Source organism: Trachemys scripta, chromosome 3, assembly GCF_013100865.1.
Source record: "Trachemys scripta elegans isolate TJP31775 chromosome 3, CAS_Tse_1.0, whole genome shotgun sequence".
Classification (NCBI taxonomy): domain Eukaryota; kingdom Metazoa; phylum Chordata; order Testudines; family Emydidae; genus Trachemys; species Trachemys scripta.
In genome coordinates, this window is record NC_048300.1 from 196516639 (window position 1) to 196538500 (window position 21862).

Below are 21862 nucleotides of genomic sequence, written 5' to 3' on the forward strand. Positions count from 1 at the left end.
GTCAGATACAGAGTGATCAGTCAGTCCTCGTCCTCAAAGGAAACCTGCACAACACTTTCAAAAGATGACCCTGGGAGCTTAAATTCATATCTTCGGTAGACACTAAAAATACTAGTCTTTAATAAAAATGCTGGTTTTATGGCTTATTACAGCAATCTAACCCAGTAACCCCCCTCTGTGTCTTGTGACTACAGGGGTGTTAATGGGCCACTTCACGTTGAATGGTCTCTTATAATATGTGCCAACTACTTATGCTAAACTATCTGTTTGATCTTGTATTTAGGCTGTGTCTACACTACAGCTGATGTTGGCTTAACTTGTATTGCTCAGGGATGTGAAAAAACCACCCACTTGAGCAACCTAAATTGCACCAAAACAAGAGGAGTTCGGTGGCACCTTAAAGACTAACAGACTTATTTGGGCATAAGCTTTCATGGATAAAAAATCCCACATCTTCAGATGCATGGAGTGAAAATTACAGATTTACAGAATAATTGCAGGCATTATTATACTGACACATGAAGAGAAGGGAGTTACCTAACAAGTGGAGAACCAGTGTTGATAGGGCCAATTCAATCAGGGTGAAAGTAGTCCACTCCCAATATTTGAGGAGGAGGTATCAATTCCAGGAGAGGGAAAGTTGCTTTTGTAGTGAGCCAGCCACTCCCAGTCCCTATTCAAGCCCAAATTAATGGTGTTAAATTTGCAAATGAATTTTAGTTCTGCAGTTTCTCTTTGAAGTCTGTTTTTGAAGTTTTTTTTGTTCAAGTATGGCTACTTTTAAATCTGTTATAGAATGTCCAGGGAGATTGAAGTGTTCTCCATGCATCTGAAGAAGTGGGGTTTTTTACCCATGAAAGCTTATGCCCAAATAAATCTGTTAGTCTTTAAGGTACCACCAGACTCCTTGTTGTTTTTGTGGATACAGACTAACACGGCTACCCCCTGATAAGTTAAACCAACATAAGCGCTCGTGTGCACAGTGCTATATCGGCAGGAGGGCTTCTCCTGCTGACATAGCTTCTGCTGCTCGAGCTCTCTTCACCAGATGCACTGCGCTGCTGCCGCTGTATGTACAGACATGGTCTTAGCTGCCACACTCTCAGTACCTTTCCCCAACCTGAGGAAGAGCTCGAAAGCTTCTCTCTCTCACCAACAGAAGTTGGTCTGATAGCAGATATTATTACCTCACCCGCCTTGTCTGTCCAATGTAAATGATCTCTCTTCATGAATGAAGCTTAAGCCATTTAACAGGCTAAACGTTGTTTACATTGGCTAAACAACCAATTCTAAACAGTGTTTAAGATTGCAACTCTTCTCTTCTGAATAGTAATTGACTGCTAATATAATAGGAAAAACTACCTGGGATATTGTTGAAATGATCACTGATTTGCCTGTAATTCTGATGTGAGTAGATGCTGTCTCTTCTTATCTGTACAAAGAGTAAATGGTTCCTCAAATCTTCTGTCTCTTCTCCTGAAATTAACTTTCAAGAGAACAGTGAAACTCCATTGCTCTTAATCCTTTATTGCCTTCAATGGCTTCTGCTGCTCTCTAAATCCAGTGGAAAAACTCTCTGGATTTTGTATAGCCCTGGTCTCGCCAATCCCCTTGAACTCTGCTTTTCCAGTTTGACCTTCCTTTGTGGTATTGCTCTGTCATTTGTGATGCCCCATCTCTTTAGAGCACTCTCCCATACGTCACCTCTCTTTACATAGTCTTTATAAACCATCCTACGCTCTTGCAATAGAGGAGTCATTTCTAAGTTGTTTGCAAAATTATATTAAGGCTACTGTATACAAAAGCATTATTGATTTGGCATTCTAGTAGAAGATATGAAAGGTCACTTCTGATAAGGAACTAACTGTACAGTATATTTTGGAGTCGAAGGTTTTCATTGGAGTCCTTTAGGTACAAAGTCTCTTACAGCTATATTTAACTTTTTAGCTGAAGCAGCTGGGCCACAGTGTGGATAAAGTGGAATTCATTGTGATGGGAGGAACATTTATGGCCCTTCCTGAAGACTACAGAGATTACTTCATCCGAAACCTTCATGATGCTTTATCTGGACACACTTCCAACAACGTATCGGAGGCTGTCCGGTAAGCATGCTTGGTGTCCTTTAACACACTTTTTAAAAACCTTAAGTTCGCATAGGAAAATAAATGTTGAGTGTGAAAATAGGGCTAAAATTTTCCACCCTGGGTGTTTAAAGTTAGACAGCCAAATGTATATTTAGATAGACTTTCAGTACTGCTGAGCACCCACAAGTCCAACTGTAGGCACCCAAGCTGGAAAATTTTCTCCACAGTACATGTCTATTTCTGTGTGACATGGCATCAAATTGAGCAGATTGTTCTTACTTTGGTATTTTAGTCTGTTTTTTACCACCTAAATGCAAACTCCCAGTGTATCTACAACAGTGGTTTACAACGTTTTTTCATTTGCGGACCCCTAAACAATTTCAAATGGAGGTTTTGACCCCTTTAGAAATCAGACATATAGTCTGTGGACCCCAGAGGTCCACAGGTGGAAAACCACTGTTCTGTGGTAACGACAGTCATTCGTGGACCCCTTAGACATGGTCTGTGGACCCCTTGGGGGTTGAAAACTACTTATCTACAACTCAGCTGATATCAACAATGACTGTTTTTGGGGTGCAAACTTTAAATTGTGTAATATTTAAATAACATGTTATCCAGATATCTGATATAAATAATGACTCTTTTGGCAAAGAAAAAGTACACAAATATTCTGAATCAAGTTCATAAATAATGTAAGTGGATCTCAAAGTTTCCTTTTTAAAATTCCACATTTTTGGGGGGTGTGGGGAGCGGGGGCACAGGATTTGTGGATAATTGGAAAAATCTCCAGCCGGTAATACTGAGCTGTCCTCATCCTCTCATTCTGCACAACTCATTTATGCATAATCTATCATCATTCCCTCCCCTTCCCTCAAGGTGGTGGTGCAGTTGGGTGTCTGCAGCTTCAGAGCTGTGGATGTATTGCTTTTGTTACCTTGCTGAGTGTTTATATGGGAAGGGATGATATAGGTCTGAGTCCTCATATGAGAACCTTTTTGATCCATTTTTTGAGGCTGATAGTAAGAGGTTGAAAAGATTCATATCACCTGAGGGCAGTTGATTGTTTCATAAAGCTGAAATCACATCCATCAGCCCTCACGATTTCCCTTGGCATCTGTTTCTTAAGCCACAGTGAACCCTCTTTATTGCATGCATCATTCTTTGCTGCAGATTTAAAGGCACAATATCCTCTTAAAAACATGCCTCTGTGTATTTGTTATCTGTTATCCTTACAGGTAACTCTTAAGATTGGAGAAAAATAGTTTTTTTTTTTTTCCTTGCGTACTTTGTGTATAGTCATTTTCACAACGTCCTCTGGTTCTTGTGGGTCTTTCCCATAGTAACAGGGAAAACCATTTTAGCAAATGGTTGTTGTAAAAATCTAAGAAATTGTCAGGGAAGCCTTGGGAGCAGCAGTAGAGTCTTGAAACTACTTTTAACTTTTTTTAAAATGGCTAGATTTCAAGTTGATCATGTTCCTTGAAGTTTGTAAACACTGTTAAATTTTTTTATATGGTATCTTCTTTTTAACATAAGATTGGTCATAGGTCAGTGGTCCATCTAGCCCAGAATCCTGTCTTCTAACAGTGCCCAGTGCCAGATGCTTCAGAGGGAATGAAAAGAACAGGCAAGTTATCAAGTGAGCTGTCCCCTGTTGTCTTGTCCCAGCATGTGGGAGTCAAAGATTAGGGAAACCCAGAGGATAAAGTTGTATCCCTGACCATCTTGGCTAACAGCCCTTGATGGACCTATTCTCTGTGAACTTCTCCAATTCTTTTTTGAACCCAGTTATAGTTTTGGCTTTCACAACATCCTCTGTCAACAAAGTGTACAGGTTAACTGTGCGTTGTGTTAGGGTCACCCCATATTCAGAGCTTTGTCTGATGGGTGCCTATTAACCCCCACCCCCATCCCGATTGTTTTTACACCTGCTATCTGGTCAGAAGAAGTACTTCCTTATGTTTGTTTTAAACCTGCCTATTAATTTCATTGGGTGACTCCTGATTCCTGTATTATGTGAAGGGGTAAATAAAACTTTATTTTTTTCACTTTCTTCACACCATTCATAATTTTATAAACCTCTGTTTACTTCATTCAAGATCATTTTTATCACTGTGATTGAAAGTAGCAATTGATTTCTTCACTAGACCACAAGGGGGTGTATTGTATTCTGTAAGCTACATCCTGTGCTTATGCTGTTTTGGAATTTGTTTTAATTTTAACCTTTTAATTACCTGTTGTGTTTTTTTATCTATATATCTATATCTATATCTATCTATCTATTGATATAGATATCTAGATATAGATATCTAGATATAGATATCTAGATATAGATATCGTGTTCAAATGTTTGCTCTTTTCCTTATTAATTAAATGCAACTTTTTCTAGCATATGATAGGCTTGGATAATACAAACTGCAGAAAGTGATCAGAATAAAGTTTGGCAGTGACTATTACAAATGCTTTGTTTCCTGGGTGTCCTGATCAGATCAAATGGCATATTTATTTAGATGAAGAAGACACCTCTGCTTTTACTGCATGTTCCATCAGATAAATAACCACCTTCTTAGAAAATTGTGAGTCCTCACCATTTTGACTTCTGCACAAGAAGCTATTTGATAAAAGTGAGTGCTCCTGAACTTCTAAGGAAGGCAGAATGAGTGGTTAGGAAAGCAGCGAGGTCTAGTTAATATCTCTTCTCAAGCTTATGGCGCATGCATGTCAAAACACAGCTGTTATGCCTCTACTTGCTTGTCTCTCTCATTTTCATTTCAGCACCTCCCTGAACTCGGGCTACCTTTTATATCCTAGCAGGCCAGGCTCTGAGTCACAGCCTTCTACCACATGACCCCAGGACTTATGCCCTTCTCTTGGGAAGGTGGGCTGAACCTGGTATAGGGTGCAGTTGAGCCCCAACCCCTTAAAAAGCCACGTGCCCCTATGACAGCCCCCATTACCATAGCATCTGAGTGCCTCACAATCTGTAATGTGTTTTCTTAACGCTTCTGGGAGATAGGGAAGTGCTGTTATCCTAGCCCCATTTTACAGATGGGGAATGGAGGAATAGAGAGACTGAGGCCCAGAACCTCAAAGGTATTTGAGCTTCTAATTTCAATTGATGTCAAAGTGATTTGGCCAAGGTCCCACATGAAGTGCGTAGGCTTATATATAAATAACTGTCCAGCAGATTTTGCATTGTAAAACTGCAAAGAAAAATTTAGCTTTTCTGGGGTCCCCAAAGTATTTTTGGGCTGTTAGGACTGTCTGAGCGTCACATTGAGATGTCCTTAGTTAGCTGTTTCCTGCTTCGTTGTTATAACTTAGTTCAGTACTTTTAAGTGAAGAACTGGAGACAATGTGCTAAGTTTTAATTGGTGCCATTGACATTTCAAGAGGAAACAACCTTTTTAAAATCATCCATTTTTCTTCAGAGGCAGGGCTTTTTTTCTATTATTTTAGATCTAACTTTTTTTTTTCTGTTTTCCTCTGGAGGGCAGCAAATACTTTCTTTCTATTCAAATTAAAAAACAAAACAAAACTTGGCCAGTGTTTCCAGGTGGAATTGTCAAATAAACGTAATCATGGACAAATGGGGAAAACCAGGGCATGTAATTCCAGGAAGTAAAGGTTCTGTAGGGGAAGTACTTGTGGATGGATGATACTTTTGAAGGCTCCATTGAGTGTCTCCTACTCAGCTAAAAACATCTGAAATTATTCCTTATTAAAACATAAAGAAAAGGGTATAATTGTATTTGGTTTAGCACTCTTGTTATTGACATTTTAAATGATGAACTAAAATTCATTTGTGAGGGAAAGTATGGAAGTAGAAGACAATCCAATTTAATTCAGTGTGTAAATGTCAGCTGCTTCAGCCATATGGAGATTTGATGATTCAAGGTCTGGCTACTGCTAAGCCTTTCACCTATACTGTAGGTCACCATCTAAGCTTGTGTAGTCTGGTAGAGACAAAGTTGTTAAATGTGATATCTCTAGCCTGGTCTCAGTCCAGTGACAGATGTCTCATAATATTTGGCTCAGTCTTAGTGACAGATGTCTCATAATATTTGGCTTCTTCAGTAAACAGACAAAGAAATTTAAATAGGCATGAAAATTAAACTATCCATCAAGGTGGTACATCAAGTTTAAACATCTTGGTTGAGCAACGTGGGGAAAACTTGCATTACCAGTGCTGTAGTTTTCCTGTGGATAAACAGAAACTCTTTAAATATTTAGATAAGGAAGAATAGGTAAGACATTTTCAAGTGCCACCTCCTGATTAAACTAGAGGCTGGAAGATTGTGCAACTAGTGTGTCTTCTAGATAAGTAATATAAATTCATACTTCTTGCTTAACTTCATCGTGCATAGATGTTATAACATATAAATGGAAGATTGCTGTTCTGAGAATAACAGTATATGCTGAGGATAAGCTTTATAGGTTGACTGTGTGATTTTGAGGGTTCAGCCTTTTTTTCCATTGCAAAATCATCTCTTTTTGGTCTGGTTCTAAAAAGAAAAAAAAATCTGTTGTGCTATTTCTTGTTTTATGTTGTAGCTAATGCATTTGTCTCCGTTCATTGCTCCAGATTGTTGTAGCCTAGGGCCCTGATCTCTGTAGTCACTTGTTTTGGGGGGGGATTGTAATAGCTGTTGAGATTTTTCCTGTCTATAAAAATTGTCTAGCTTCATTGGTCCTTATACAGTGATCCCATTTGCTGTTGACCTACCATCCAGCTAAAATGTTTCCAAAGAGCATCCTTTGTCAGGGTGGATTTGATTTAAATCAAATTAATTTAAATCACTAGTCAGGAAAACTCGATTTAATCACGGTTTTCTACATTAAAGGGCATTCTTGTTGGTTGTTATAATCTTAATACATGTTCTTCACAACTCAGATAGATGTAGGTTTCATTTTTAGAAGGTACACACACACATATAACAGTGATTTATTTTGAAAACAGATTAGTTTTATAGCTATATCAGAAAGTGAATGATTGATTGGTTATTTCATTTACCAAAGATAATTGAAGCAGATATTTATGAAGTCATTGGGAGGTGAACTATCTCCAATTAAACAGGTTAATAATTAATATTTGGAGGATTTTCTTGCCGTGCTGTATTAGGAGGAGAACATCACCAGACAGAAATTTAAATTGTTTTATTTAACTAAAACAACAACATTAAGTATCCTGGATTTTTTTCTTCAACAGCAAACATAATATTTTAACAAAATAAGCATATGTCCCTCGCATCTCACATTTATATCCAGACTTTTTCTCCTTGTCCAGATATATTCTACCCCCAACAATCTTCTATTCATTGAACTTTTTGAAACTTTGCACTTTTAGAGAGAGGTAAGGGATTGACTCTGTGTACACAAATTTGCAGAGGGACAATAGAGTTGAGGTCTGTTATTTCTCACCTCTATATATTATTTATTTAAAATATTTTTGGCTGTTAACAAGCATGTTATCTCTGGAGACACAACTCCACAGTTGAGAACTGCAAAACTAAGCATCTCTGATGGTATCTTCTAGAGCAGGCCTGCACAACTCGTAAAGCGGCGAGGGCCATATTACTCCAAAGAAAATAGCTGAGGGCCGAAACCCCCCGGCCGTGCTGAAACAGGCACCCCAACGCCACCCAGCCCCACCGAACCCCGTCCTCCCCAACCCCCCCAGCTCTGACCCCTAGCTCCGAGCCCAGCCCCTCTGAGCTAAGCACCCCTCGACCCCATCCCCCAGCAGCCTTGACCCCTAGCTCCGAGCCCAGCCCCTCTGAGCTAAGCACCCCTCGACCCCATCCCCCAGCAGCCTTGACCCCTAGCTCTGAGCCCAGCCCCTGTGAGCTGAGCAGCCCCCGACCCCATCCCCCAGCAGCCCTGACCCCCAACTCCGAGTCCAGCCCCTCTGAGCCAGACACCGCCCTGACCACCAGCCCCTCTGAGCCTGACACCCCCTGACCCCATCCCCCCCCCCAGCCCTGACCTCAGTTCCGAGCCCAGCCCCTCTGAGCTGGACATCCCCCTGACCCCAGCCTCCGTGAGCTGTGGCTCGAGCCCAGGCTGGGTGCCTCTCCCCTCCCCTCGCTCGGACTTACCGGCTCTGCCTCATGCCCAGCGCTTCCCGCCTCAGCAGCCCCGGAAGTGACGCTGGAGGCCAGGCAGGAGGAGACGGAGACGCGTGTGCGGGGGGGCAGAGGGGGGGCGACCTCACAGTCCTGCGCGCCGTGCTCTGACCGCCCTGACAGTCAGAAGCATGGCTGCCGGGTTCTCCCCCTGCCCAGGGGTGGGGGAGGTCAGGCGAAATAGGGTGGAGTCTGACAGGTATTTCCATGTGAGATTTCCAGGGAAAGCTTAAGTACTGCAGGAAGTGGTGATGAAATTGCTCTGTATAGGAATCAAACTAGTGCCTAAATGTACCAGTTGGAAATCTGTGCTTTTGGAGGCAGTATCTCTGGGTAAGATTCAAGAAGGCTTGACTGCTAGTGGTCATTTAAAAAAATCTTAAAACTTTTTTGTGAGAGGTAGCACTGATGAGTTCCAGTGTGAAATCATTGTTTCCTGCCTACCTCAGCCACCTCCCTTTTATTTTTAGTATTGTTCACTTAGTGTCTGTCCTGCTCTGTTTAAAGATGGTGCCTTCATCTTTACCAACATAGAATCTTGACTAGCAGAAATTCCCCAACTGAACAGGTGCATGAAAGTGAGCACGTTGCATACAGGAATTATTCAAGCAACGAATAGGGTTGTGACTTAAAAAGAAAAAAACTGGACCAAGCTCAACAGAGAACTGATCTTACACTCTCTTGATAGAGGCCTTTATCACACATGGAGTAGGCAAACTACCCCAGTTGGGTATTTGTACAGTGCTTGCCCACTATAGTGATAAGCACTGTTTAGACAATTGAGGCAAATGTACTTTCTCCAGCGGTTATTGTCTCTAGTGAGTCAGTAAGCTTGAGAACTTTGCTAGTTGCGGAATGAATAAATGACTCACAGAACCATGAGGCATTTTGCCTTTGTAAAGAATACACAACAAGGCTGAGAAGTTTTTAATTTTTATCTCTTGAGAACACGCAGCTTAGGCGATTTTCAATTCATTCCTGGATATCAAATAAAGATGTGGACTTTATGATAAGGAAACAGCATACCTCCCTTGGGAGGAAAGTTATTGTTGTGCCAAAGAATAATTGTAAGATGGGTTTTTTATTGTTGCTTTTTGTTCACTAGAGAAATGCACCCACCTGTGCATTGACTTGATCAGAATTTGTGGCTGCATTTGCTCTTCTAAGAGGAAAAATGGAAGCAAGAGAGGTGTAAAATATAGGTGTAAATAATCCTTTTACTCCTCCTCTCCCGCCCCATTCATGAGAGGTGATGAGCCTGCCTGTCTCCTATTGTGATTCATCACCTGATCCTGAAGAGCTGAGCACTCTTACTACTCCGATGGGTGCTGAGCACCTCTCAGGAGCCAGCTTTTAATTAGTAAATGCTCTGTCCGCTTAGAGGATAAAATCACTTGCATTAACTTCATTGAAAATGGCCAGTGTGGGGGAAGCCTGCCTTCTCTGTGTGCCTGTTCTGTGGCTAGCCTGGACTCAGGTCTCTAATTGGGTATCTTTCATCAGTGCAAAACTGAATACTAAAACCAAAACACCCCTCCCGAATCTTCCCCCTTTTTTCTTCATTTTAATAATATCATGCTACATTACATGCTTGATCTCGCCTTTTGCAGTCACATCCCTAATGGAAAAATAAGAATGGGGAGAGGGGTGATGGAACCCAACATTCTACAAGTCGCTGTTACCCAGCATGCTGCATGCACACTTAAACAACTAGTAAATAAACTAGTGGGTATAATGGTAAGGTCTTGTCTGCATGCATAAGTTTTTCAACTTTACACTTTATACTACCAGTATAATTAAAGCCTCCACAACCTCCCTAGTGTGGACACAGTTATAACAGTATATCTGTCATAGTGATTGTACCAGTATAACTATTTCAGTAAAAAGTCACACTTTGGTTTTATTGCATGGCAGAAGAATAATAATGGACTCAAGAAGATAACAGATCCATTATCCATGGCTGGATCCGTGTTAAGCCTACTGACCTTCTTATAACGCCCTTGAAAAGGCTCTTTTTCCACTTGTGGCGCGCACTGAAAGACTGAACCCAAGATACTGAGCACCTGCAATACCATTTGACTTCTCTGAGAGTTACAGTTCCTCTTCTGTCTTGTGATAGCACCATGATATTGCCTCTTGACACTCATGGTCTTTGTTGCTTGGGTTTTTGCTTAAGTGCCCTTGTGCGTGGGTGACTAGGCAGCAAGGCTTCCTTTTCTTCCAAATGTTTCTATTTCTCCATGAGAAATTTCTCTTTGAGGTATCCCAAACACTGTATTCCTCTTTTAAGAGAGGATTAAGCAGTCAGAAGCTGCTACCTGAGAGCCTTCATCCAAAGAGAGGACACGTGTATTGACTTGGGTCAAAATTTTAAAAAATGGCCACTGGTTTTGGGTGCTTTAACTATTGGGTGTCCAACTTAAGATGCCATGGGACTAATTTCTATTGTGGGTGCTTAGCACGTTTGAGGTGTGGGATAATTCTCCAAAAAGAGCCATATTTTTGAAGTTTAATGTACCCGCTCCACACTCCCACATCATATATCTTTGAAAGCTTGTGTGTACTCTCAAGTGGTGCTGTAAGCCTGTAGGTGAGATGAGACAATGGTATCCAAAATGACAAAGTTTTGTGCACAGTTCCAGAAACACTGCAACATGACCACAGTTTTTATTGTTTAAGTTAATTTCAACACCTTCATGTGGTGTTTATTAATCAAAGCTGCCAAACAACAACGTAGTAAAAGATCATAGAATATCAGAGTTGGAAGGGACCTCAGGAGGTCATCTAGTCCAACCCCCTGCTCAAAGCAGGACCAATTCCCAACTAAATTATCCCAGCCAGGGCTTTGTCAAGCCAGGCCTTAAAAACCTCCAAGGAAGGAGATTCCACCACCTCCCTAGGTAACGCATTCCAGTGCTTCACCACCCTCCTAGTGAAATAGTGTTTCCTAATATCCAACCTGGACCTCCCCCACTGCAACTTGAGACCATTGCTCCTTGTTCTGTCATCTGCCACCACTGAGAACAGCCGAGCTCCATCCTCTTTGGAAACCCCCTTCAGGTAGTTGAAAGCAGCTATCAAATCCCCCCCTCATTCTTCTCTTCTGGAGACTAAACTATCCCAGTTCCCTCAGCCTCTCCTCATAAGTCATGTGCTCCAGACTCCTAATCATTTTTGTTGCCCTCCGCTGGACTCTTTCCAATTTTTCCACATCCTTCTTGTAGTGTGGGGCCCAAAACTGGACACAGTACTCCAGATGAGGCCTCACCAATGTCAAATAAAGGGGAACGATCACGTCCCTCGATCTGCTGGCAATGCCCCTACTTATACAGCCCAAAATGCCGTTAGCCTTCTTGGCAACAAGAGCACACTGTTGACTCATATCCAGCTTCTCGTCCACTGTAACCCCTAGGTCCTTTTCTGCAGAACTGCTACCTAGCCATTCGGTCCCTAGTCTGTAGCAGTGCATGGGATTCTTCCGTCCTAAGTGCAGGACTCTGCACTTGTCCTTGTTGAACCTCATCAGGTTTTTTTGGCCCAATCCTCTAATTTGTCTAGGTCCCTCTGTATCCGATCCCTACCCTCCAGTGTATCTACCATGCCTCCCAATTTAGTGTCATCAGCAAACTTGCTCAGAGTGCAGTCCACACCATCCTCCAGATCATTAATAAAGATATTAAACAAAACCGGCCCCAGGACTGACCCTTGGGGCACTCCACTTGAAATCGGCTGCCAACTAGACATGGAGCCATTGATCACTACCTGTTGAGCCCGACGATCTAGCCAGCTTTCTGTCCACCTTACAGTCCATTCATCCAGCCCATACTTCTTTAACTTGGCAGCAAGAATACTATGGGAGACTGTATCAAAAGCTTTGCTAAAGTCAAGGAATAACATATCCACTGCTTTCCCCTCATCTACAGAGCCAGATGTTTTAATTGGGGGAGACACTGCTTGATTCAAATACTAACTAGTACATTAAGCTTAGATTGTGGTTTTGTTTTATTTCTTATCATAATCTTCTTTGATCTGTTTGCTATCACTTATAATTAATTAAAAGCTGTTTTATATTTTACCTAAAACACTGTGGTGTTTGAAGTGCAAAAGGGGAAAATCTCAGCTCATGAACAAGAGTTGGTGCACGTCCATTTTCCTTTGTAGAAGTGGTGGACTGGCTAATAAATTCATATTGGTTGGGTTTTGACCAGGGCAGGATGGTACGGCTCTGGGGTCTTAGGCTGGGGAGCTGGGAGTATTTTGGCTGTAGCCTCTCTATTGTGGGTTCATGAGTGGCTGGCCAGAGCATTCATGAACCCCGCTGGGGTGAGCCCTGCCTGTGGATGTTGGTGTGAGTGGAAGCTTGGGCTTTGCAGCTTGTCAAATCACTGTGCAAGAAGGAACCCAGATTGGTGAGACAAAGGGCTCAACTGTACCTCAGTTCCAGGTGGCACTCTGGGATCCATCACAACATGTACTCACTCAATTTGAGGATAGTTGAAATCCCCCATTACTACTGAGTTTTCTATTTTTATAGCCCCTCTAATCTCTCTGAACATTTCACAATCACTCTCACCTCCTGCAATGTGCAGAGAAGATGTTTCAATGGCAAATGTTCTTAGTCATTCAGTAGGACCTGTGCCTGGTCCATGAGCACTGAAGAGGGACACAATGAGAAGAACAGACAGAGTTGAATTCGGGCATCAGCTGGAAGCCCAAGCTGAAAGAATCTATGAGCATGCAACAGAGAAACTACAGTGTGTAGTAAAGATGCGATGGCTGTCATACAAAGGATGGCTGTGGACGAATTCCACACATTCAATGAATTGGCTGCCGAATACTTGAGGTAGTTCCTAAAAGAATTTGACAAAGCTAATACTGTAACTGTAGTCTTTGAGAGATATGATAACAGTAACTCTGTGAAAACTGCAGAAAGACAGTGCAGGACATGATCTAACTTTGGAGGCAAGAAATACCAGATAATTGGTGGGCGCCTTGTGCCCCCGTGGAAGAAGCTTCTAAACTTGGCATCCAGCAGGCAGGCACTTGTAAAATTCCTCTGTGAATATATGTTTCAAAATGCACCTAAGTGTAGGAGCACACGCAGCACAAACACTTCTCCTTGCTGGAGGCTTTTCCAGTGGTGAAGTAGCATAGTCTATCACAGTGTTGAAGAAGCCCAAGACTTGTACAGTACTCAAGAGGAAGCAGACACAAGGATGCTTCTGCATGTTCAGTGTGGCAATATGGCTTTAGAGTCTTTTGGTGTCAAAGGAACCTTAGTGATTAGGTCACCTGATACAGATGTTTTGGTCCTTGCTGTTCCATACTTTCCAAAAATAATATGTAGATTGAAACAGGTACCATTACCAGCACAACTGACAAGTGTCGCTTCATACCTGTGCATGTAATTTGTGATTACACATCTGACTGCTGCAACATACTTGCTGGTGTACACTCATTACATCCTTATTTGGCATTGGGGGAGAGGGGAGAATCTGTGTTTAATGTTATCAAAACAAAGAGCTTACTGCTTTAGAGATCTTGCCAAATTGGAAAAGTGACAGGCAAGCCGCAATTTCTGCTATAAGTAAGTTGGTAACAGTGCATGACCAGAGCGAGAGAGAAAAGGAGCCCACAGAGATCTGAATTGTTTGCACTTCAGTCTAGCCATCAAAAAGGACAAGTCACTGGCCAAACTCCCACCATTTTGAAGAGCATGTCAAATGAGCATCTTGGCAAACAAAGTTCTGGATGTTTTCACACATAGGTAAACCAGATATTGAATCACCATTGCAACATGGATGGAAAAGTATGGATGATGTGAAATACTTGCTTCTTCAAGGGCCCAGTGGCATCAGAGTGTCTACTAGTCCTTATCTGTGTCTGTACCAGGAGAAGTCACTGCACAATCAACTGTTTCTTTAGTCAGAATAATCTTCCCTGCACAGAACTGTGTACATGCCAAGGCAAAGAAGACTGTGGTAACTCCACAGAGATTATAATGATGAATGTGATGATAATTATATTGACTAGAAATGTCACCAGCACTGTTTCATTTCAGTGATATGTTTAAAAATGTATTATTAGATTTTTGTTTTACCCTTTAGATTGTTGTGATGCTTTGAAGTCACAAAGAAATCCAATTTTACATCTTGAAATAATACATCGTCATTAAACTAATAGAATTGAATGCAAATATGTCATTATTTATCCCTGCTGCTATGGTAATGGCACCACTTTGACAGTTCTTTATACCTCGTCTTAAAGTAGATCTTCTTTAAAATTTCCTCAGCAAACATGCACTGCTTGAATGGTTCACCTCCAGCCCTGAAATGTATTCTGGTTGGCATGATTGGGTGATTATTAGATGCCCACGTCATAGCACCTCTTCTTCAACTGTTGGGGATCTACTGCGATTCTTTGGGTTGAAAATATTGGCAAGAAAATGTGGTGGAATAAGTGCTTGATCCCTCTGCTTCTTTACTACCGGAAATGTAATTTTATTGTTGGGTATGCCTTTCTCCGGTGTCTCTTGAAGTTCTTTCCAAATTTCAACAGCATCAACAATCTTGTTGCAGTTTGTCCAAAGCTATGGAGTTAGGTATGAGAATGTTCAGGGTATTTTCTACATTTCTCTTTAGTCCAGTGTGGCTACTTTTGCTGTGATAGTTCCATCTATTTTGTCACCATTTTCTTCACAAATTGTCATTAGACTAGGCCAGATCTTAATAAATAGCTCAAAACAGTCAACCATTGTATTCCACGATAGCTGGAGCAAAGTGGTTATTATGGAAGTATTTTGTAATTTCAACATTTTCTTTTATTCCTGGAAATAAGTCTTTGGCTAAAGTGAGCACTTCACCCATATGTTACAAGCTTCAGGTTTCCTTCATTATTTTCTTATAGATTTCTTCTCATCTTTGCTACTTTGCAGCATTGTGTGTGACAAAACTACACACTTGATACTCAATTTCCCCCCCCCCCCCCCCCAGTTTATCTTTTACTGCAATTTCTTTTAGGTTGCCTGCAGTATGGGCATTTCCTGATGTATCAGTTGTTTCTGTAAGATAGACAACCCCATCTTCTGTCGTCACACAAGCACATAGTATTGGATCATTGTGTACATTGCTGCACCCATCATGACTGTGATTAATGAATTTTCCATCAGTGTTTGCACACTGTTCAGTTTCCTTCTCATACACTGGCTCCAGCAGTGTTTGCCAGATGGAGTGTAGCCTGGCCAAAATGATTGAACCTATCAACGATTGAGCCTGTTTGTTCTGAACAAGACAAAAGAGAGAATTTGTTGCATAAATGAACCAAGCAATCTTTTCATCTGTGGAATCTAGTTTGAATTTGTTTGTCCTGATTATGAACTCATCCATATGTTTACTGGATGTTGAAGAAAGTCTTTATCTGTTTTTAAAAAAAAGAAAATAAAAGAAAAAAAATTTGCTGTTTCTATGTTTAGTTGCAGCACTGCTGGTGACTTTGAAGTTTTAGACATTGCTGATGTTGGACGTTCATAACCCTTTATGTCTAATCTGGACCTTGAAACAAAATGGTAAAAGTCACTCTCAATCACTGAGAATCAGTGGACTGTTTTAAAAAAATTAGATTGTAAATGAGATTTCTCCTACTGTAGCTGTTTGTACCACTCTTTAAATTATATAATTTAATTTTAAACAGAGTTTTATAGGGAAAACAATAAATCTTATGATTTATTGAAATCTGTTTAAATCCATGTCTAGCAACATACCAAGCAGCTTGATTTTTTTTTTCAAATATTCATAAATGTCTTATAAAACTTTACTTTTAAACAGGACGCATAGGATGTTTGATTATATTGAGCAATAAAAACTGTCTAGCAGTAACAGTAAAAGTTTAATTGATAAATACTCCCACAACAAACATACCAATTATATTTTGAACACAAACATTTTGAAATTCATAAGTAATCCACCCAAAACACAAATGTATGGCAATAATCTGTTATCATTTACTAGCATAGTAAAACATGGGAGGCAGTTAATAAGAATGGCGCAAAAAATATGTTTACTAAACAGTTGATCCAGATTGTTCAGTCGTGTCTACATCACCTTCAAAGTCATTGCCTTTTTAGGAGCATTTTTCATAATGTTTCATTCTGACAACCAGGCCTTGCACCTCTTTGTTGCACTGTTTACTTTACTCTCAGTTTTCCCCCCCACTGGTTCTCAGGTGTTGAAATCAGCACTAGAAGCTGCACTCTGAAGAATGTTGTCCCTTCTTCCTGCAGTGTCCTGCTTTGACAGCAGTGTTGCTCTTCTCTGGTTGCATATTCTTCTCCTTCTGCCTTGTTACATAACTGCCACCCTTACCTCTTGCCCCAGAAAAACAAAAGAACTAAAAACAGTCAAAGACTTCTGCTTGTGTAATGCACATGCCTTTTTGCATTGCAGTATTTTATTTGTTTAGAGACCAAGAGTGAGGCAGTTGGGAAATTAATGGATTTCTGTTTGTATTTCTGCCTGTGTACACATGTAAGGAGACAGCAGGCAGCCATTTATTTGAATTGTCCAGAACCATCCAGAAGCAAGGGCTGGTAGTTGCTGGGCAGATCAGTGTTTTTTCATACTCTGGAGTGTAAGTTTCCATGGTGTGGGGAGTAATATTCGTAAGTTGAGAACTGAGCCAATCAGTGCTCAGGTAAGGAGAAGCTATAAAATAGGAGTATGAGACCACCCAGGTGGGCTCAGTCAGTGGATGGTCCTGATGGGATACATGATGGTGTCTCCTGGAGTCAGAGGCTGGGTCCCAACGCCTCTGATAACTTTGCCAATAGTGTCTTGAACCCAGTGGCACAGATTTCTAGGTCCCCCACGGGATCAGTGACCTATTGTGCCATATTTATAAAGCTTGCCTCAAAAGCTAGATGATTTTCTCCTGCTTCTTTTTTTATATAGAAAACAAGCCTTGAATTTAAAGTTTTTGATGGGCTCCTGGATTCAGCATATTTATTTTTATTTAAATATTTTAGAGATTATAGTAAGTGTAGGCCTTAACCGATTTTGCATTAAATTCAGATTTTGTTTTCAATAGGTTTATTTAAAAAAAATGTAACATTTAAATAACAAAATAAAAAAAAATACTTTTTTTTGTCGTCCTCCCACCCCGCCCTTGGAGGGATATGAGCTCTTTATGTCATTATGAAAAATAAGTGCTGTGTGGTCTAGTGGTTACAGCAGAGGATTATCTATAATCAGCTACAAGTTTTGCTTTCAGGTAGTAAAAAATAACTGAACTTTTTTTTAAAAGGCTTTCCTTTAGTAACAGATTTAAAAGGATACTTAGTGAAGCGATTAAGGGTTGCCAAAGAAGATTTTGTCAGTTTTTGCTGCAGAATGTAGGTTCCACAATTAATTAGGGTCTTTTTCTCTCTTTTTTTTTTTTTTTTTTTTTTTTTTTTTTTAAAATAGAACTATTATGGATAGTATCAATGCTATTCTACAGCAGTATGTAATCCTCTATGGGCAAGCAAGACTTGCCCATTCTGGCTAGTGACAAAGGATATTTCATTGGGGGAGTGTGGCATTAACTTCATTTGCCCCTCTTGTGGCTAGGAGATAGTCAACACTATTATTCTAGTGGCATACATGTAGATCACTTGCACCAGAATTTCCACCCTGTTTTCCTCTTTCCTTTAATTGCAAAGATTGGGAAGCTAATTCTACCTTTCTAGAGGCACAAGTAGCTTCTCTCTGTGCTCCAGAACGTCTAATGGTGCTCCCGTGGCTCTGAAAGCACCATTTGCCATTAGTCTTATTTCTTGCTTCCTAAGTGGCTGATTTTCAGTATTCATAGCATCTTTTTTGCTAAGAGCTTGAGAACTCCTACCATTAGATTGGCTGCACACTAGTGTGTCCCTATATCTTTGCACTGCTCATTTTATTTGAAGAACCAATTTTAGTTGCTAAGGCATATTATTCAAAACATATGTAAGATGATGTCCTTTCATCAAATTGCACCTTGATCAAAGCAGGATTGATCATGAGTACCTGATAATGTTCAGATTTCAAAGTATTTTAAGTCTGCCACTTTTTTCTCATAATCTCAGTGACTCTGCAATTTAGAAGGATAATGGCGCCTGTTTTTGTTGCCGCCCTCACCCTCCATGGATGCATGCCTAGTATAGTCGTGCAAGCAGATTGACCACCCCTTCTTTGTGTTTGATTTATTATTTCTGAATATTTTACTCATGGGAGGAAATACTATAGGTTTCTGCCGACATAAAGGAGACTACTAAAACTGAGATGGATTAAATATACTTAACAGCATGTACACAAGCACATATAGACATGACATTATTTGAGATTTGCTAAGAGCAAAGCAGAAAACAAATATTTCCTTGGCAGACTCTTATCAGATGACTAAGATGTTTAGTCTTCGCAGAAATGATAGGTGTGCTTGTCTTAGAAATATTTGTAAATACAATTGAGCTGTGCTCTACTTTTTGCTGGTAGAAATGATGGCTTTTATGATCATGAAATTATTGAAGCTGAAAAATTAATGTAAGGGTTTTTTAGACTTTTAGAAAATTACTTTTGCACACGCACAGAAGGTGATTTTTCTCATTTTTGCTGCTCTAATGTTATGTTCATGTAATTTAGCAAGAACAGCAACTTCTCCAGTGACTGTACTGAAACGGTAATGTTAGGTTGGACGTCGGTGACCAAAGGGGATTGACAATGAGATGTGGAACTATATTTATCTCTTGGTCAGTTTGAATATGACTGGGGTCCAACTTCTAGCTTTTCAGTTCAAATCCTGCCCCCTATGCTGTGGTGGCAACTTTTGATGGCTATCTGTTTGTTGGGCTAAAGTATTAAATAAACTGCTTGGCTTCAGTTTCTACAGAACATGTCTCCATGTCATCAAAGCATTTTATTAGCTGGTATCATGGTCTGTTTCTTCAGTGTATGCAAGGATAAATATTAGAAACTATAGTGCCATAAATTTACATGACACTTGGTGAACAGGCCCCAATTCTGCACTGGGCAGAGCCCTGCCTCTGCATGGAGCACAGTGCAGAAGTGGATGATCCCTTGTCATGAAGAGCTTACAAAGGGCATGAAGTACCTTTTTTCCCAGCAGGGATTGCTTTCCAAGTCCAAGTTAAAACATGCTGCTGGGGTAGCGATACGTAGTTTGTGGTCCCAGTGCTTGTACTCTGTTTACTGCATAGAGGGTCGATGTTTCCAAAAGGAGAAATTGGTCATCTTTCAGCATCACTAATTTCCCTTTAAGGAAAAGTCATTTTCTAGCAAGATGGTGGTTCGGTATGAGGGTTTGAAATGTCAGGTTTAATTTTCAATCTTTATACACCTCTACCCTGATATAACGCAACCTGATATAACACAAATTCGGCTATAACGCGGTAAAGCAGTGCCCCGGGGGGGCGGATCAAAGCAAGTTCGCGGTTTCACCTAGAACGCGGTAAGATTTTTTGGCTCCCGAGGACAGAGTTCTATTGGGGTAGAGGTGTATAAGGCAAGAAGTGTTTTTTTCTAGGAGAACACTGAACTGAGTGAAATAAATGTTGATAGCAGAGGTGGGACTGCTAATGTAAACAGATGATGGCATTTTGATCACCATGTCATCTAACCATGCTCAAAGCAGGTTCAGACAACACAGTGGTTAATACATCAGTAGCTAGTGGCACACTGTCTACATTACAGCTACCATCAGTGAAAAATTATTGAGCTGTGCAGTTGCAATGGGACTAGCGACTCCTGTGCTCCATTGCAACAGGTTTTAGAATATAGACAGGAAGTGTTAGGAACATGGTAAAATAGAGTAGCCTTGTGTATTGCAACACCTTTGTGAGGGAGGTAATTGTTTTTACAGATGGGTGACATGAGACAGGAGTCCTATTTACAGTGAAACAAGTTTAGCTGAATCTTTTAAAACATGGTTTGCCCAGCAACGTGTCTAAGGTCACAAAGAGAGTCAGTGACAGAGCTAGGAATAGAACCCAGGAGTCCTAATGCACAGGACCTTGCTACATGTGTGTATATTTTATATATATTTGAATAGAAAAATGTACCATTTCTACCTGTTGTCAGAAGATTAAATTCTGTGCAATGGAACTTGTGTAGATAACTTCCTCCGTTTTCTAACATCCGAACCATAGACTTTCCCTTGCAGTTTTGGCTTATGGCTGCTTTTTATTATCTGCAGTTATAATTTTACTGGTACAATTGTATTGTTTCCTTGAAGCAACAATCAAGGTGTTTTCCTTCCACTAGCTAAATGTTTTTTATATGTGTCAGATGGAAAAGACCTGATGCTATTTTGTAGGTAGGTGCAGAACCTCCAAAACAAATTTTTACTGGGTATAGGTCTTTTATGCAAGAATTGTTTTTTTAACATTTTTAATCTACAAAGCTCTTTTCAAGCATTAATTCTCATAACACCCCTGTGAGGTAGGTGAGTATAATCCCTAATTTACAGCTGGGGAAACAGATATTAAGAAGTTCTTACTTGCTCAAGGCCATATAGTGAGTCCGTATCAGAGCTGGGATTTGAACTAGGGATTTCTTTCTACTAGGCTTGTGCTTATAGACCACATCTAGTGTAGTCTTTCTCATGAATTCCACTAAGAAAAGCTTTGAGTTTCATTGAGATTTAATAAAGGATACTGCAAAGTCACTTTTCATAATTTTACATTACATTTTTTCTTTCCTTCCTTTCTTTTGTTATCCTGTATCTATACCCACATGCACATGGACTATTCACTGATTAGCTGTCAGTATAATTATGGCTCTCTCATACGTTACCTTTGTTTATTAACAGAGACATTTTCTTTAACTGTCATTTTGCAAGGTTCCTGGACCAAATCCTGCAGAAAAGGTATGAGAAGTCCTGGACAAACTTTGGTGACATCGACATGAAATTTTTATTGTAGTCTTTATTTCATTGCACACAGCAGTTTTATCCAGTTGCTTGTATTTTTCAGTATCATTGCTCTGACATCAATCACTGTTCATGGAATATAGTACCTTTTCAGTGCACTTGAATGGGCACTATTTGTCTAGAGAAATAGGCATATGATGAGACCTGTCTTATGGGGCCAACATCTATTGATTACATACCCAGAAGTGGCATTTAACAAAAGGTCAAACAAAATTGTACCGGAAACTGTATGGGGTACTTTAAAATAGTTATTTGAAATATGGGGTTGCCTGTAAGAAGCAGTCTCTAATGCAGGTTTTGTAGTATATTGTGTGGCAGAGATGCCAGAAATGGTATGCAGCTCTATATTATGTTTTTTTTTCGTCTTTTGATGCACTATATAGGTTAAGTCCTCCCACTAGCATCATGCTAAATAGAATTGGTATTTTAAAGCCAAGAGAGAGACATTAGATACACAGCCTATTTAGGCTAAATGAGCAAATGGACAAAAAGTCAAGGCTTCCTATTATTGAGAGACTGTTTTTCTGAGAGTTCATAGCTAAAAAATGAAAAAAGTGACACCTGTTCTGCTTGCTTGTTATTGCCCTGTGTAAGCTGGGATTTGGTTTTGAAAATAGTTTTAATACTAATTGTTGCAGAACTGCCTGCTGATAGCCACTTCCTTCTTAAAAAGTGATTTATCTGATCCTGCTGGTGTGG

General features: G+C 40.3%; 1 protein-coding gene across 1 annotated transcript in view; it reads left to right on the forward strand.

Annotated features, from left to right (window-relative positions):
* ELP3 (elongator acetyltransferase complex subunit 3) overlaps nucleotides 1–21862 on the forward strand; it is a 114471-nt gene that overhangs the window by 11102 nt on the left and 81507 nt on the right. The window contains exon 6 of the mRNA XM_034766751.1: nucleotides 1948–2102. Coding sequence (XP_034622642.1) covers nucleotides 1948–2102 — 155 coding nt within the window. The remainder of the gene's footprint in view (nucleotides 1–1947; nucleotides 2103–21862) is intronic.